At 36.8% G+C, this 14,990-nt stretch overlaps 3 protein-coding genes across 3 annotated transcripts in view; 2 read left to right on the top strand and 1 right to left on the bottom strand.

The window, feature by feature from the left end:
* Window positions 1-14,370, bottom strand: part of prkacaa (protein kinase, cAMP-dependent, catalytic, alpha, genome duplicate a) — a 48,888-nt gene extending 34,518 nt beyond the window's left edge. The window contains exon 1 of the mRNA XM_073856895.1: window positions 13,470-14,370. Coding sequence (XP_073712996.1) covers window positions 13,470-13,518 — 49 coding nt within the window. The 5' untranslated portion in view covers window positions 13,519-14,370. The remainder of the gene's footprint in view (window positions 1-13,469) is intronic.
* LOC141351251 (uncharacterized) lies at window positions 31-1,181 on the top strand (the record flags this gene model as incomplete). Its single annotated transcript, XM_073857896.1, has 1 exon — window positions 31-1,181. A coding segment is annotated over one exon (1,077 nt), but the record flags the coding sequence as incomplete, so codon positions are not given.
* Window positions 1,181-7,856, top strand: LOC129414137 (uncharacterized). Its single transcript, XM_073856892.1, has 21 exons — window positions 1,181-1,316; window positions 1,426-1,627; window positions 1,796-1,912; window positions 2,128-2,330; window positions 2,409-2,556; window positions 2,886-3,566; window positions 3,673-3,803; window positions 3,914-4,075; window positions 4,198-4,242; window positions 4,350-4,442; window positions 4,573-4,659; window positions 4,816-4,904; window positions 5,013-5,115; window positions 5,213-5,329; window positions 5,442-5,527; window positions 5,605-5,763; window positions 6,343-6,406; window positions 6,657-6,779; window positions 6,880-6,975; window positions 7,073-7,155; window positions 7,242-7,856. The coding sequence occupies exons 2-21, from the start codon at window positions 1,447-1,449 to the stop codon at window positions 7,246-7,248; spliced, it is 2,775 nt and encodes a 924-aa protein (XP_073712993.1). The 5' UTR covers window positions 1,181-1,316; window positions 1,426-1,446; the 3' UTR covers window positions 7,249-7,856.
* Window positions 14,371-14,990: the final 620 nt, after the last annotated feature.

Here is a 14,990-nt window from a genome sequence, read left to right as displayed (position 1 = left end):
GGTAAGATTAAAAAGTAGTTAATTGCATGTACTGATATTACAAAGTGCATTTTTACATGTTTCTCAGATGTGGAAGAATCTCATGAGCAGACTGACGAAGTTGATCTGGATGAACACGGAAAGAGATTGTGCCATAAATGTGGGATTCACTTTAGCACCATCTCAAACTTAAAAAGACATGACAGAGAGCAGCATGCTGCACAAGAACCTATGTTGTGTATTGACCCAAAAAATGGACTGTACATCACAACAAAACATTCTCATGGTGTGAGACTTCCCATACATGTACAGAAGTGTTTACCGGCACGGCTGTTTGATTGTGAAGTGGATGAATGTAGAGACTTCATGAGCATAACTGGCCAAAGTGGAAACCCGGGAAAAGAGTGCCCTCACCTCGAGAGGACAAAGAATGCATTTACATATATTCCACCAGCAGAGCTGTGCAATGAATCAATAAATGAGATGGTGGAAAAAGGAATTGTCTCAAGTTCTAGGAGAGAAGAATGTATTTCTTTGTTTCAGCGTGCTCAGTCTGAAGAAGTAAACTGTTTGTTTCCAATTTTCTGGGGGGAACACAATCTCTCTGAAAGATACATCTACTTCTCAGTGTACACTGGCGAGAAAGACAACTGGTGCAGATTTGGAAGGACAATGTCAACATTTGACACAAAACTCGGAAAATGGCACTGTCAGTGCATAGTTTCCAAAATTAGAAGCAGCTGTGTTCATCGACACATATCTATGTGGTGGCTGTTCCAGGAGCGACGTCATTTGGTCAAAAATGCAATGGAAGAGGAAATTGATGATGTTGAGGAGAACATTACTGGAAATGTGGGTACACATCAACACCCAGAATATACACAAAGTAGTGTGATCACCATGACTAACTACTTATGGAATTCCAACAGAATTCCAGAGGAACTGCCACTGGAATTAACAAAAACAGAGATGCCCATTCCAGATAAATTTGAGCCAGCAGAACTTTTTTGCCCTTACTGTCCTGGACCCTGTCCTCCTGATCTTGGAAATGCATTTGTCATAACAACGCATGCAACAGTGTATGGAATATTTTCACAGAACAAAGGTAGAATCAACACTGTGCAGTAGTTACAAACAAGTAATTTGAATAATATTAACATGTTTTACTATGTTCTTCTGTTGTTGTATTTTTAATAGGTATTTCTGTTTATGGAAAAGAGTGCCCAGTTTGCAGAAATGTAGTTCGTTTTCAGGACTACAAATCTGGCTTTCACAATTATAACGACAGAGTCTTTCTTTCCATACCATTCTGTTCATTTCTGACAACGGGTGTTTCTGTAAGTATATAAAACTAAATGTAAATGTTTTACTTTTTTTACAAAATAAAAACTTATAAAATATTAACAAAATATGCTTAAATTGACATAAATTCTTGTTGGTTTTCAGAATCACATTGCTGTTGGCCGAATGTTGCGAACAGTGGAGTCCCATTCTGGAAGCAAACTGCCACACAACTCTCTGAGAAAAGCATTCTACCACTTTTGCGCCCTCAGGAAGTACAGCTACAGTTATTTCTGTTACCGCTGTGGACACCACCCATCAGTTGTAATTGCTGACACCAACTGGAAAATTGCCTTTGACTTGCCAGGTTAGTGTTACATATCAGAATTCCTCCAATATATATATATATATATATATATATATATATATATATATATATATATATATATATATATATATATATATATATATATTCTCTCATATTCACCTTTTTGTTGGCACCACTTAATGCATACATATTTAATACAACTATTAGTTCATCTGTTAAGACGCCCAGAGAGTCATAACATAACTTCTCAGGACACTGAGATTAATGTGACAGCAAGATGGGAGAACCTGGATAAGGAGATTATTGCCACTGGATTCTGTGATGGTACGCAATACTGTTCAAGACAAAACTTAAGAATTTCATTTCAATTATAGACTTAATATTGATTTGAATCAAAATAGTAATTTAAGATCAATATATTTACTTGATATGATTATTTTAAGTGTTTGTACAATTTTACTACATGTATAAAGACATGTAGTATTTATGTACTTCTATTTTATATGTATGACAACCCTACATTAAATGCTATACATTAGATGCATCCAGCAATCCATTCAGGAGCAACCTATCATATTCTGGATTTTCTCCATGGATGGGGAAATATACACGAAGCAGTGATACCCTACCGAAAACAGAAATCTTGAAAGGGTTGTGTGCCAGTGACAGGGTGAGCACCACAATCGGTTCCGGAACACTCATAGATGAGGACCACATCTTGCAAGTGTTAGATTCAAAAAAGGTAGAGTTCAAATTTCCTTACATTTTCAATAAAATGTAACATTGCTAGTTTAATAATGCACCAATGTGTTTTTATCAGCCTAAAAAGGAAGATCTGACAAAAGTCTGTGGTTATCTTGGAGTGTCAGCTAGTGGATCTAACAGTGACATAATAAATAGGCTTGAGGAGCTTCTTCTTTATAAGGATGTCTACCCCAAAATGTTTGTGAAACTCAAAAAAGCTGGAGGTAAGATGAGTTTTGTATAGTTGTATTTTTTGTATGTATATACTATTGTATACCCTATTTTAATTAAAAAACTGCATAAAAATGTCCAGTATTTTCAGGTTGTATACTAATAAAGACACTGAGAAATAATAATATATGCTTATTATATAGTTGATAAAACAACAGATGTAATGGTGACATGGTGGCCTAATATTTTTGTGCTGTAGCCTATGTTGTTCACAGAAGAGAACTATGTATTATTTTTTAACACTGTTTTGTAACATACAATTATTATATACAATCACCAGCTCAGTTTCATAAATTAATGTATCATATTTGTTTCTACACAGGTGGAGTGCTACACATGGGATGTACCCATGGAGTAGTTTATTATGCATCACCTTTATGGTGGCAAGAGTCGGCTCGGGATCATGGGGATGCACTCTTGAGTTTTAAACACCCTCCTACTGTGTATGTTTGTGACGTTGCTGGACGTGTTGCCAGACATGTAAACAACCGTACACAGCAAAGATTTTTCCAGCCAAATGATGGAAGGATATGCCCACCAACAGAAGAAAACATATCAGCAGCTGAAGCAGGGAAGTTGCGTGTCAATCCAGACTGGGTCAGCAATATCAAACTGAAGAAAAGACTCAGCCAAAAACAGTCAGCAACTGACATATTTTCTTGTCCACACCCTGAGACTGGTTCATCAGAACGCTATGTGTTCTATGATAGGTTCCATCAAAAGAATCAGAAACGACCCGAAGAGAGATTACGGAGTCTAAAACTGATCCCGGAGCTTGCTGCTCTAATTAACTCTTCGGAAGCAGAACAAGTTAACAGAGAACTTTCCTCCAGCCGTTACTCACTGTGCCAAATGAAAGACACACATTTCATGTTCTCACTACGTCTGTACTTTCATCTTCACAATGAAAAGAAAAATGTGCAATTTTTGAAAGAAATGCAGAAGCGGACATTACTGGAGATGCACATTGGAGTATATGGCAAAGTAGATTTTGGACAAAATGGTAAGAATGTGAAGATTACATACTAATTATTGTCTTTTTACAGTTTTATTTCAGTAAATATAGTTGTTTTGTAATTGTTGGTGTAACACAAGCTGTTCTTACACAGAAACTACATACAGGACTACAGAAACACATACAAGACCTGTTGAAACACAGGCCCCAGCAGAACTGGACAGCGCATCTGAGGAAGGGAGCAAATTTTCTCTGTCAATGTTCGAAATTAATCAGAAACATAAGGTAACATGCTTCACACCACTTACAACCATCAACATGATCAAGTTCAAATCAATATATACCAATTCAAGTATTAATGAACTTTTCATTCAAATTTTCTTTAAAAATATTAGGAGACAATCTTGAAGCTTTATGCTTCACAGAGGGAAGATAAAGATGTCATCTCCAGAATTTCGCCATATGCCATTTTGTATCTGAAAGATGTGAAATCTGTCCTCCCCCCTCATCTCTTGAATGACAGCAGTAGCACAGCAATGCCTTGGCTAGCGGACAATGTATGAATGTTTAAAAGTATTGGTTATAGTGTTATTTACATACTGAATATCTGTATACTGACATGCATCTGGATGATGAGTGTACAGTAAGCTAACAGATACCCATTTATTTTGCTTTAAAGGCTGTAAATTGCCGAATTGCACAAATAGGTGAAGAGAACAAGGATGTAAGTAATTTAAACTTTCTGACTTTCTGTGACATTTAGACTTTGGTATATAAAGACAACACCATGTATTACTGTTGTAATGTTGTGAATTTTGTTTGCTTTTTTAGGTGGTGGCTTTGAACACTGACACATATATTATGTGGTACAGAGACTGGAATAAACATAAAATGGTGGTGGATAAAAATTTGAAAGCTCTTGAGGTATTTTAAAATGCTATTACAATATTTCAATACTCCTCCCTGTGCATTAACACAAATAGTTAGTAATAATAAAAGTAATATAATTTCCTGTCCCACAATTGAATGTTTTTTGTTTGTTTGTTTCCTTAAGAATGCTTCAGAGACACCAAAAATACTTTTGCCTAGGATTGTCGGTGCCGAAAATGACCCAGAAAAGGGCTGCCACTTCATTCTTTGGGTTAGTACCACAATATTGTGCGATTCTTTAAAATTTTTCTAAATTTTAAGTTATGACAAGAATTTTGTGCTCCTTCATATATTTTGTATTGTGATAGAGATCACTGGGAAGACATTTTTTGATCTGTACAATATGACTATTGATGTTATTTTACAGGTATTTGACATCCCCAAGCAAGATATTAGGGTGTATGACAACACTGGTGCATACCGTACCATTTCAGAGCCAGACATGCAAATTCTAAGGTAATACTTTAATGTAATATGCATTTCTCAGTATTGCTCATTAATGTATATTAAATTGTTTAATTAATTAATGAATACTTATATTTTAATTGTACATTATGTTTTTAGAAGTGCGTTTAGAAATGTTGGCTCCTTGAATGATTGGACTATAACCTATCCACAGCAATGGCATAGAGATGATGGAAGGAACTGTGGTGTTTTTGTTTGCACAGTGAGTTAGCAGTGTTGTTAGCAGTTAGCTTGTTGCATATAGTCATATTCTTAATGTTTTATAAATACATAATTTTCTTAAATTATTATTTAAATAGGTAGCGGAGATGGAAGCCAGAAATATTCAAATGAATCATGAAATGCTGCACAGTGAACAACTGAGACACCTTCGGCTTTACCATGCCACATGCATGGTAAAAAATATACAATCTGAGGTAATAAACAGGCACACAAATTATTTTAAATTGTGTTTGATGCACAAAGTAACACAACATAATGCACAGAACAAAGGATGTATGAAATAACTATAAGAATTCTCCGCCCAAGGCTGTTGAAGCAACAAAGAGTGTGGCAAAAAACAGCTGTATGGCTCAGAAAGATAGTGTATGCCTGTTTCAAAAAATTAATTCCAAGTAAGTGTAAACTATGCCATTATTATATGTTGTGCAATTCTGGTGAACTTATTTTGTTAATCAATTTCTGTCTTTAGAAAAATGCATCCACACATCAAAACACTCAACTGGATTCAGTGTGACCATTGTCAAAATTGGCTGCACACAGACTGTGCTGGCATCAGCCTTGACATGGTCACAGACAAAACGCCATTCAGCTGTGGCTGTGAGACCAATCATAAGTATACCTTTAAAAAGTAAGTATAAATTGTTTTGTATATTAATATATTAATCTCCATGAACCACATGATGTGGGTTTAGAGCCACAGCTTCCAAATGCAAATCCCACACTTAAAAACAACTGCAGACCTTTAACATCCTTAATTTATGAGAAAATCCTTTAAAACACAGACAATAAGTGTCCATAAAACAGCTTTTAAGTCAATTGCCCAATTACTTTTGGCTCCTTTAAAAAGGGGGAGCTAAATATTAAACAGCTGTAATTCCTAAATCCTTCATGCAATATGGATGTGAATACCCTGTAAGTAAAGTTGAGAGTTTGCTCTTTCAGCCAATATTCATTATATGACTGTAACTGGAATGAATGTTGGTAAACAGCCAAAATAAAATAAAAATGCCTCTTTCCCAATATTTATGGACCTAACTGTATATATGTGTGTATATATATATATATATATATATATATATATATATATATATATATATATATATATATATATATATATATATATATATATATATATATATATATATATATATATATAACATCATGAACCTACAAAGCTTGTTTCTAATTTCACATTTTTTTCTTTCAGAACACTGAAACTTCAGAAAGAGGGTCTATTGGTTAACACTTTATTTGATGATGAAGAGATCTTGGTAAATATTATAAATTATAGATAAAGATTGTGATTGAATTGCTTTATATTATAACTGTAAGATACTGTTATCTGTCAAATGGTTGTTCATATAGTCTCATAACTTTTACAGTGCTTTCCATGTGGTTATTTAATAAATAGCCATGTATTTTGTGAGAACTACATTATTATAATAAAAAGAGCAGTTATATGACCCAGCCATAAAGCTACAATTTTAATTCATCATCTTGCAACATCTCTCACCTTTCTAGAAATTGCACCAAGGCTTGACAAATGGCACAATATTGTCAATCAGGATGTACTTACTTTCACATCATGCATTTTCTCTTAAGCTGAAGAAGTTTTACAATGTAATGTTTTTTAGCGAAAAGCAGGTAAATTGTTCTGTCATTTTATTTTCCTGTTCTAACCACCAATAATGGGCTATTTGTAATACATTGCAAAATGCTTAATATGTTTAATGATTTGCAACAGACTGAGGCAATAATTGAGAGAATATATGAAGTTACACAACTGAACAGAGGTAACCTGGAAAACACTACCTACATTCTGGAAGTTTTGACACCAGAGGTAAAAACAGACACTCTTTACACTGTACAATATACGAGACTATAGTAGTAAATGCACTTTACATACTATCTAAAAGTGTATCCTTTTACTTTACAAGATAGCCCTCAAGATTCTACAAAAGACTGAGGGCTTTAACAGGTACCAGGCTGAAATGGCTTTTCAGTCAAGTTTTGGTTTGGAGTAAGTCAACTTTTTGGTATTGTTATTTTCTTCTAAATGACAAATTTCTAAAATGCTTATTCAAGTGTCCTATTTGTCATTTATAGCTTGTGATCCGGCTTGGCTTTAATTGACCTTCAACCACAAGGATGTTGTCCCAGCAATGTTTTGAGGCTGGGGCATATAAACAGGTTTTAAATATTGTTGCCATATAGGCCTAGTGTAATCTCACTTGTGGACATTTACAGAACCACTATTTCTTTTTATTTTTCTACTATGTTATATTTTTAGGTAATTTTTACAAATTTATATTTTTAGTTTTGTACATATGACAGTTACATTTATTCTAATTAAATACATCAGAATGTTTATTTGCTGTCACTTTTTGTTTCTCTCTATAAAATTGCAGTAACTGTAGTAAAACTGCAGTAGTTGTTTCAAGTTTGTTTTCAAGTTTGGAGACCTGATGTTTGAAGTATGTGTATTTATGTACATATATGTATTTTTATTGCACCACTAAAAGGAGCTATGGTTCAAATTGAAACACCTGTTAATATAAATTAAGGTGGTTTGGGTGTTTGTCAGTGTGTGCACGGGTGACAGGATCTATGTTTCTTACCATAGTCGTAAAAGTAGTCAAAGCCATAGCCATTATTTTACCCTGCAGTTCAACTTTGTAAACCTGCGAATTCTTCATTAAATGAACATTATTATGCAAAGGATATTGGGGTGTGGACATTGTTTATTCCAATTCAAGCTAACATATTATTTTGTCTCTCTCATGTCTAATAAGCCCGCTCTATTCCCAGTTCTGGGTGATGAGATTTGTTTAGATGGGGTTCATTTTGCTTATAGGCCGTCTGACATGTGACATCAAAGACAAGTACCGTAAGCTTGATGTCATGCACCATTTATACATTTGTTTGAGCTATGAATGAAATAAAAATAAAATAAATATTTTCTCATTTTATTTGGTTCATCTTATTTTAGTGGGTAGACTGAGTATCTTAAGACTAAAATATATTTAATTTTAATTCATTTAAACAATATTTGGAAACAAGGAAGCCTCAACACCTCGCTAATCACAGTATTGCCGGTAGGTGCCCTCCACAAGTACTTGGACAACAAAATGCAATTCATCTTCTGTAAATTATTTACAAATGGCCATCTCTAACATACTTGGTTGCACGCGTGTCTGAACTTTCATAAACCAATATAAGTCATGAATAAATAATAATAAAACAAGCTTCACATAAATATTTTGACAGAATGCAACAGAAACAGCCTAGAAACCATCGATAATACCGACTTATTACACAGAGAAAGTGCGTGAGAGTGTGGGACGTAGCGCGTGAGGTGTGGGAGGTAGCGCGTGAGGTTTGAGAGTTAGCAAGGGAGATGTGGGAGATAGCCCATGATATGTGGGAGGTGTGTAAGTAGCGCGTGAGGTGTGGGAGATAGCCCCTGAGGTGTGTGAGATGTGTGAGGTAGCGCGTGAGGTGTGTGAGGTAGCGCGTGAGGTGTGTGAGGTAGCGAGGGAGATGTGGGAGATAACCCATGATATGTGGGAGGTGTGGGAGGTAGCGCGTGAGGTGTGGGAGGTAGCGCGTGAGGTGTGGGAGGTAGCGCGTGAGGTGTGCCCTTACGAAAATTAACCATGGTTTTACTACAGTTAAAACCAAAAATACATGGTTACTGTAGTAAAACCATAGTAACTACAAAATAACCATGGTTTTGACAATCATGGTTTTCAAAAACCATAGTTAAACCATAGTTAGTGTAGTAAAACCATGATTTTGCTAATAATCAATACACCAAAAAACCATGGTAACTACACTTTTACCATGGTTTTACTACAGTTAAAAACAAAAAACCATGGTTACTGTAGTAAAACCATAGTAACTACGAAATAACCATGGTTTTGACAATCATGGTTTCCAAAAACCATAGGTAAACCATAGTTAGTGTAGTAAAACCATGGTTTTGCTAATAGTAATCAATACACCAAAAAAAAACATGGTAACTACACTTTTACCACAATATAACCATAGTTAATTTTTCGTAAGGGTGTTAGGTAGCGCGTGAGGTGTGAGAAGTAGCGAGGGAGGTGTGAAGGTAGCGAGGGAGATAGCGCGTGATGTGTGTGAGGTAGCGAGGGAGATGTGGGAGATAGCGCGTGAGGTGTGGGAGGTAAAGCGTGAGGTGTGTGAGGTAGCGAGGGAGATGTGGGAGATAGCGCGTGAGGTGTGGGAGGTAGCGTGTGAGGTGTGGGAGGTAGCGAGGGAGATGTGGGAGATAGCGCGTGAGGTGTGGGAGGTAAAGCGTGAGGTGTGGGAGGTAGCGTGTGAGGTGTGGGAGGTAGCGAGGGAGATGTGGGAGATAGCGCGTGAGGTGTGGGAGGTAAAGCGTGAGGTGTGGGAGGTAGCGTGTGAGGTGTGGGAGGTAGCGTGTGAGGTGTGGGAGGTAGCGCGTGAGGCGCACGAAAGTGTGGGAGGAAGTGAGGGAGCTCTCTATGGGGTGTGAAAGCTGAACTTTTTGCTGATTGATTAGCTAACAGACATGAGAGCTAACGTGTATACGCTCGCCTGCCGTCTGGCCAAAATCCTATAGGATAGAGCCGTTAGACGTATAATTTAATGCGTTTGACGTCACGGTCACGTGTTGGAGCTGCGCCAAATGTCAGAGGCGGGGTGGCGGCGGCGTACCTGAGAAATTGATATTTTGTAATTTGCGTCTGGATAACGTACGTGTGAATAAGCGTCTGAATAACGTACTTGTGGATAACGTACGTGTGTATAAGCGTCTGAATAACTTGCGTGTGGATAACGTACGTGTGTAAAAGCGTCTGGAAATGATTGTTATTACAATATAGATGCACTTCTATAATGTGCCTAAGGAAGGTTTTCAGATGGTAAATGATCACCATAGAGTCGGCATTACAAATGAAGAGTTTGGTTCCAAAACGCAATAAATCCATTTTGACTAATTTCGGTAAAAACATGTTTTCATATACCAAGAAAGTGACAAGATGAAAACCACTATTTTCTGTTTTAAAATGGCATTTATCGCGTTTTGGAACCAAACTCTACAAATATAGCCTATCTTCATTTAGGATTATAGAAGGCTGTAGTGTTCATAAACGCAGATCTAACGTAGCAGCATTAATGAACTTGGACTATTTAATTTTAGGGTAAAAAATAATGTTTCCAGGCCAGAGATAATCCAAGGTATAAACCATTTTTCGTCCCGACATGTTATTCTGATTAAATATAAAACAAAATTTTATATATCTCCGAATCACTAAACTTCACAAATAAATGGCATTTCAAAATTATTAAAGCTAGAAGGCAGTTAGATCCTTCAGTCCCCAAACTAGTGTTTACATTTAACTAATACTTGTGTACCAGTTGCAGCAGCTTGATCAAAAGCCCTTTAGATTTTGTCTTAGGCTACACATGAGTCTGTTCGTTTTTGGACGAATACTCCGGAAAATATTACAACATAAATATATTTATAATATTAATATAACACCACATTTCAACAATAGTCGAAGATTAAAGAAGCCTACCAGTCTCACAGTCGAATCGTCGCAGATGTCTCATAAATAAGGATAATTCAGTTTTGGCCATAAGGGTATGTGATTTCACATATAACAGCTTTCTCCCAATATATTAGTGCAGCCTACTATCATTATGATAATACTTTGCAAATAATGTAAAAAGTAGCGTTCAATAAATATTTTTAAAGTGCATTAATATAAAAATAAAAACGTGACAGGGCTGCATGTTCATAAGGGGTTTTCAGGTGAATAAATAACCGTGAAGCCGGACATTCTAGCTATACTTTCGTCATTTTAATAATTTCTTTATTTTTTATATATCACTCGGGGCTGTGTCTTATTGTGGCTTGTGTTTTGTTCCCCTGCATGCACTTCAGGCATTTTGCACACATTTGTTCTGCATCTTGTTACTTCTGACTTTCTTTTATTTTTTATTTATTATGAAAGGCAAATTCTGATCTAGTTTAAGTCTGTAAATTTTGGATTTCTTTTCGTTGTATAAATGTTTAAATGTTGCGCGCTGGCCGTGGTGCTGCGCCGAACACGCTATTTGCTCTGCGTGTCATACGAGTTCATCAAACTATAAACATAAAAAACTTTATGTTTTATATAGTTTTTCGACACGTTTAAATTTTAAACTGTATTTAAAAAAGGGTGGTTATCTTGTCAAAAGTTGAGCTACAAACAGGTAAGCCATTTCTTTAAATTTCGGTGATGACATGAATAATATTTGCACCAAACATATATGTGACACTATTGTCTCTGATTTATGCTGAATATAGAGATGATCAAAGTCAAAGTAAGCAAGCAAGCAGGTAGGCTATTTCTCTGCAAAATAATAAAGCGTAGCGTAGTGTCTATAAAATCAGTAATTTCAGTGTGTTTCCTTTTAGAAATGAACGTTTAAGGAATTTTATATAAAGCTTAGTCTTTATCATTTACAGTAGCCTAACTATCACAATTTGTCGTTAATTACCGTTTTTATCATAACTACTTTGACACGCTATATAAATTTCAAAATAAAAAAGTGAAGCTGGTCTTATTTATGTTTGTGCTATGAACTAACGGTTTTAATTACCTTTAATTGTTACAAACATATAGCCAGGGTTTGAAAAGAGGTCCAGGGTTAACAAACGCTATCCCAGGAGAAAAAAAGTGCACTAAAATACACATTTTAGTAGTAAATGTACCATTTTGTGCACCAATTTTGTAGTTAATATACCAACATTTTATTTTTTACCTAGATCTTATGTATTCTGTCTGAAGTCGTTTTTTGCCATTTTACACTTTGGATACACATGTCTATATGTTTTTGGGGTGGGCATTTTTATATTATTTATTAGATAACAATTTGTTATTAATTTATTGTTAGGGTGGATAATTGCTTATTATAGCATTATATTAATCGTTTAAATAAGCAATATGAGACAATATAAAAAAGAACTTTGTTTAGTGCTCGTATGAATGTTTTCAGCATGAATTTGTTAAATGCTAACTCCTAATCTGAATGAAATAACTTAGCCTTCTTCATGGCCATTGTTTACATTGGCATATTTCATTTTAACCTGTTATGTAATTTTCTGATTTGTAGTGTTGAAAGCGTTTCTTACATCCATAATCATGATGATTATTGCATGTGTCTTAAAGTTTCATCTCAGCAATAACCTGCACACGCTGAATGATGCGCCATTTGATTACTGTTTAGGTGCTGGTCACCCCGTGTTGCCATGATATTAGTACGAAAACAAAATAGGCCATAAAGAAAGAAATAAGTTAAGACCTTTTCTCTTTCAGAGATATCGCTAACACAAACAATTCTTACTTCATAAATTTCCCAAAGTGTCACATTATTTGCTAAACCATTAAACACAACGTCTAAAGAGGATTTTTCACAATGGGATCTGGCAACACTGCAAATGCTGCAGCCACCAGCGTCTCATTAAGCCAATCTCTGTCATTTTACACAAAACTATACAGTAAACGGTCCAAACTCAATTATATACGAGGATGCCAATGTGAGTCGTCTAAAAGTATTATTCATTCAGAAAAATTCAAATTTAATTTTTTACATGAAACATTTACCGAGGTCCGGACCTCGGTGGCCTCATAGCTGGGACACGGTTACAAACTATAGCTGGCTTTCATTTAACACAATTAGGCTATTGGTGTTTTAGTGCTTTTACTACATATAACAACATAATTAATCAAATTAACATCAATAAAATAAAAATCCGTAGATAACTGTTACAATAACATTGCTCAAAACACAAAGGATAATAACTAAAAAAAACACTTTGATAAAGGCTTTAAATTAAGAAAAAAATATGCAGACGACACGGCGGAGACGTCACGTAGCTTCTCAGACAGCTTCTCACGTTCATTTTCAGGCGAAAAGGGTGACGACGAGAGTCTTACGTTAATTCTTAAACGGCATATCTCACGAAATCAGTACACGACAAGGGACGCGACGATTGACACGACTGTCTGCTTAGTTAGCAAAGGAAGTTCAGCTTTCACACCCCATAGCTCTCCCTCACACGCAAAGATTAAACCCCATCTGGATAAAACTGGACGGCATAGAGGCTATTAGTAGATTATATGGTTGCAAACATTCCTTACAATCAGACCCTGTCAGTGATTCATTCAACCCAACACACTTGAACGGTATTTTGTCTATGGCTTTTTGCATATCAGCCCCAACAACACGCTTTCTAGATAGGGGGCTTACTAGATTTTGAAACAGCTTCTGACTCGGTTAAACGGAAAAAACACTTACCGCTCTCCATCTCATTGCCCTTGTTCTTGGCGGTGGGCGCGTTGCCCATGTTTGCAGGCCAGGTATAACAACAAATATCCTTGAAATCCTCGACTTGTCTGTATGTCAACTGTCTTCAGTCCGCGTCCCCTTACCGATCATACGATTTGTGAGGCCGCTGCACTAGCTATCACTGATCATAACTCGCTGTACCGCCGTAAGCTGTCAGATCACAGGTAGTCACCCAAAGGTTGATAGTAGTAGCTGGTTAGTTGGTTAGCTAGCTAGCGAACGAGCGCTAGCTAGCCAACAGTGCTAGTGTTGTTTTCAATGCTCGAGGTTCGGTAATGCCTCTCGGGTCTTCTGGGTCGGGTCCAATCTGTTGAGACAGCACTACGAGCCCGTATTCTCCGCTTCCTCGCTTTGCTAACCCTCTGCGAGGCCCTCGACTTTCCTTTGAGCGACACGAGCCCCACCGTCCGTGCGCGATTCGTGCTAGCGGGCGGATGCGTTTCCGTAACTTAACGGCACCGCGATTGTGTACTTGTTTACGTTAATGAAGCGGATCGATCCTGTGCACTATGTAGTTCGCATAATTCGACAGTCATACCCCCTCCATTAATTCTCTAACCACAGCTAGAGGGAACTCCTGCTTCGGTGGAACCCGCCCTCGCTCGATTTCTACTGGTCGAAACGTTTATGACGCGCTGCAAGCGTTCAACGCTGGTTGGAGGAGCGGTCAGACAGCCAGCGCATGATTGGATAAGAGATATCTTTCGCTGGAACTTTATCCCACCCTTGCAACCTGACAAATAACGTCATCTATTTTCAATTCATTAATACAAGTTTATGTCTTCGTTTTTTGTCTGTGCAAGTGGGTACTTTGGTTATTTCGGTTTTCTAGTACCGAATGGGTTTCATTCATAATCCTTTGATGATCCTCAGCGGCGTGTTTGTGAGCGAAATGGCCGCGCATACCCCTCCCGCTAGACTAATCCGTGAGGCTGTATGACGTCAAGACGGTCTATTTTTAGAAAGTTGGTCAGAATTTGAAGCACGCGGACACCATACGTCTATGGAATATTAAAACGGGATCGGTCTTCTGCAAAACAACCACACTGAGGTCAGATGCGCATGTATATGGATTGCATTTGACAACTAAGTTTTTATTGTTCATTCTTGTAGGAGATATAACACAATTGCAGATTGTTTTTGTCTTGCACAAGTTTGATCACGTTGCATGCTTTGCGTCACAGCTGCGTTTCTAAAGGCTGAATTACTTTGCAATCGAATAAAGGTGTGAGAAAATCCCATGATACTAAAATTAAACACTGATTTAATGATGCATGATCAAATGCAATAAAAAAGCGGCAGTCGCTTTGAGGTCTTGTCACAGATGCAGCAACAGTGCACGTAGCCTAGCAACTACAAGCAAGCGGCTCGTGTCACTCCAAACATGATGCAGAAGGTGAACTCCTGCATAATGCAACACAACAGTTTTATGAATGAAAAGACTGCACAGCTGCATCCACTTTGTGCAGA

The sequence above is a fragment of the Misgurnus anguillicaudatus genome, chromosome 19, assembly GCF_027580225.2.
Source record: "Misgurnus anguillicaudatus chromosome 19, ASM2758022v2, whole genome shotgun sequence".
NCBI lineage: Eukaryota > Metazoa > Chordata > Actinopteri > Cypriniformes > Cobitidae > Misgurnus > Misgurnus anguillicaudatus.
This window is presented reverse-complemented; position numbering and strand designations above follow the sequence as displayed.

What these genes read in the sequence shown, in the direction of transcription:
- LOC129414137 (XM_073856892.1), top strand. Translation starts at nt 1,447, where the DNA reads ATGTTGCGAACAGTGGAGTCCCATTCTGGAAGCAAACTGCCACACAAC. An exon ending in GAAACTCAAAAAAGCTGGAG is followed by an intron (nt 2,557 to 2,885) that starts GTAAGATGAGTT and finishes GTTTCTACACAG; the next exon opens with GTGGAGTGCTACACATGGGA. An exon ending in AAATTAATCAGAAACATAAG is followed by an intron (nt 3,804 to 3,913) that starts GTAACATGCTTC and finishes TAAAAATATTAG; the next exon opens with GAGACAATCTTGAAGCTTTA.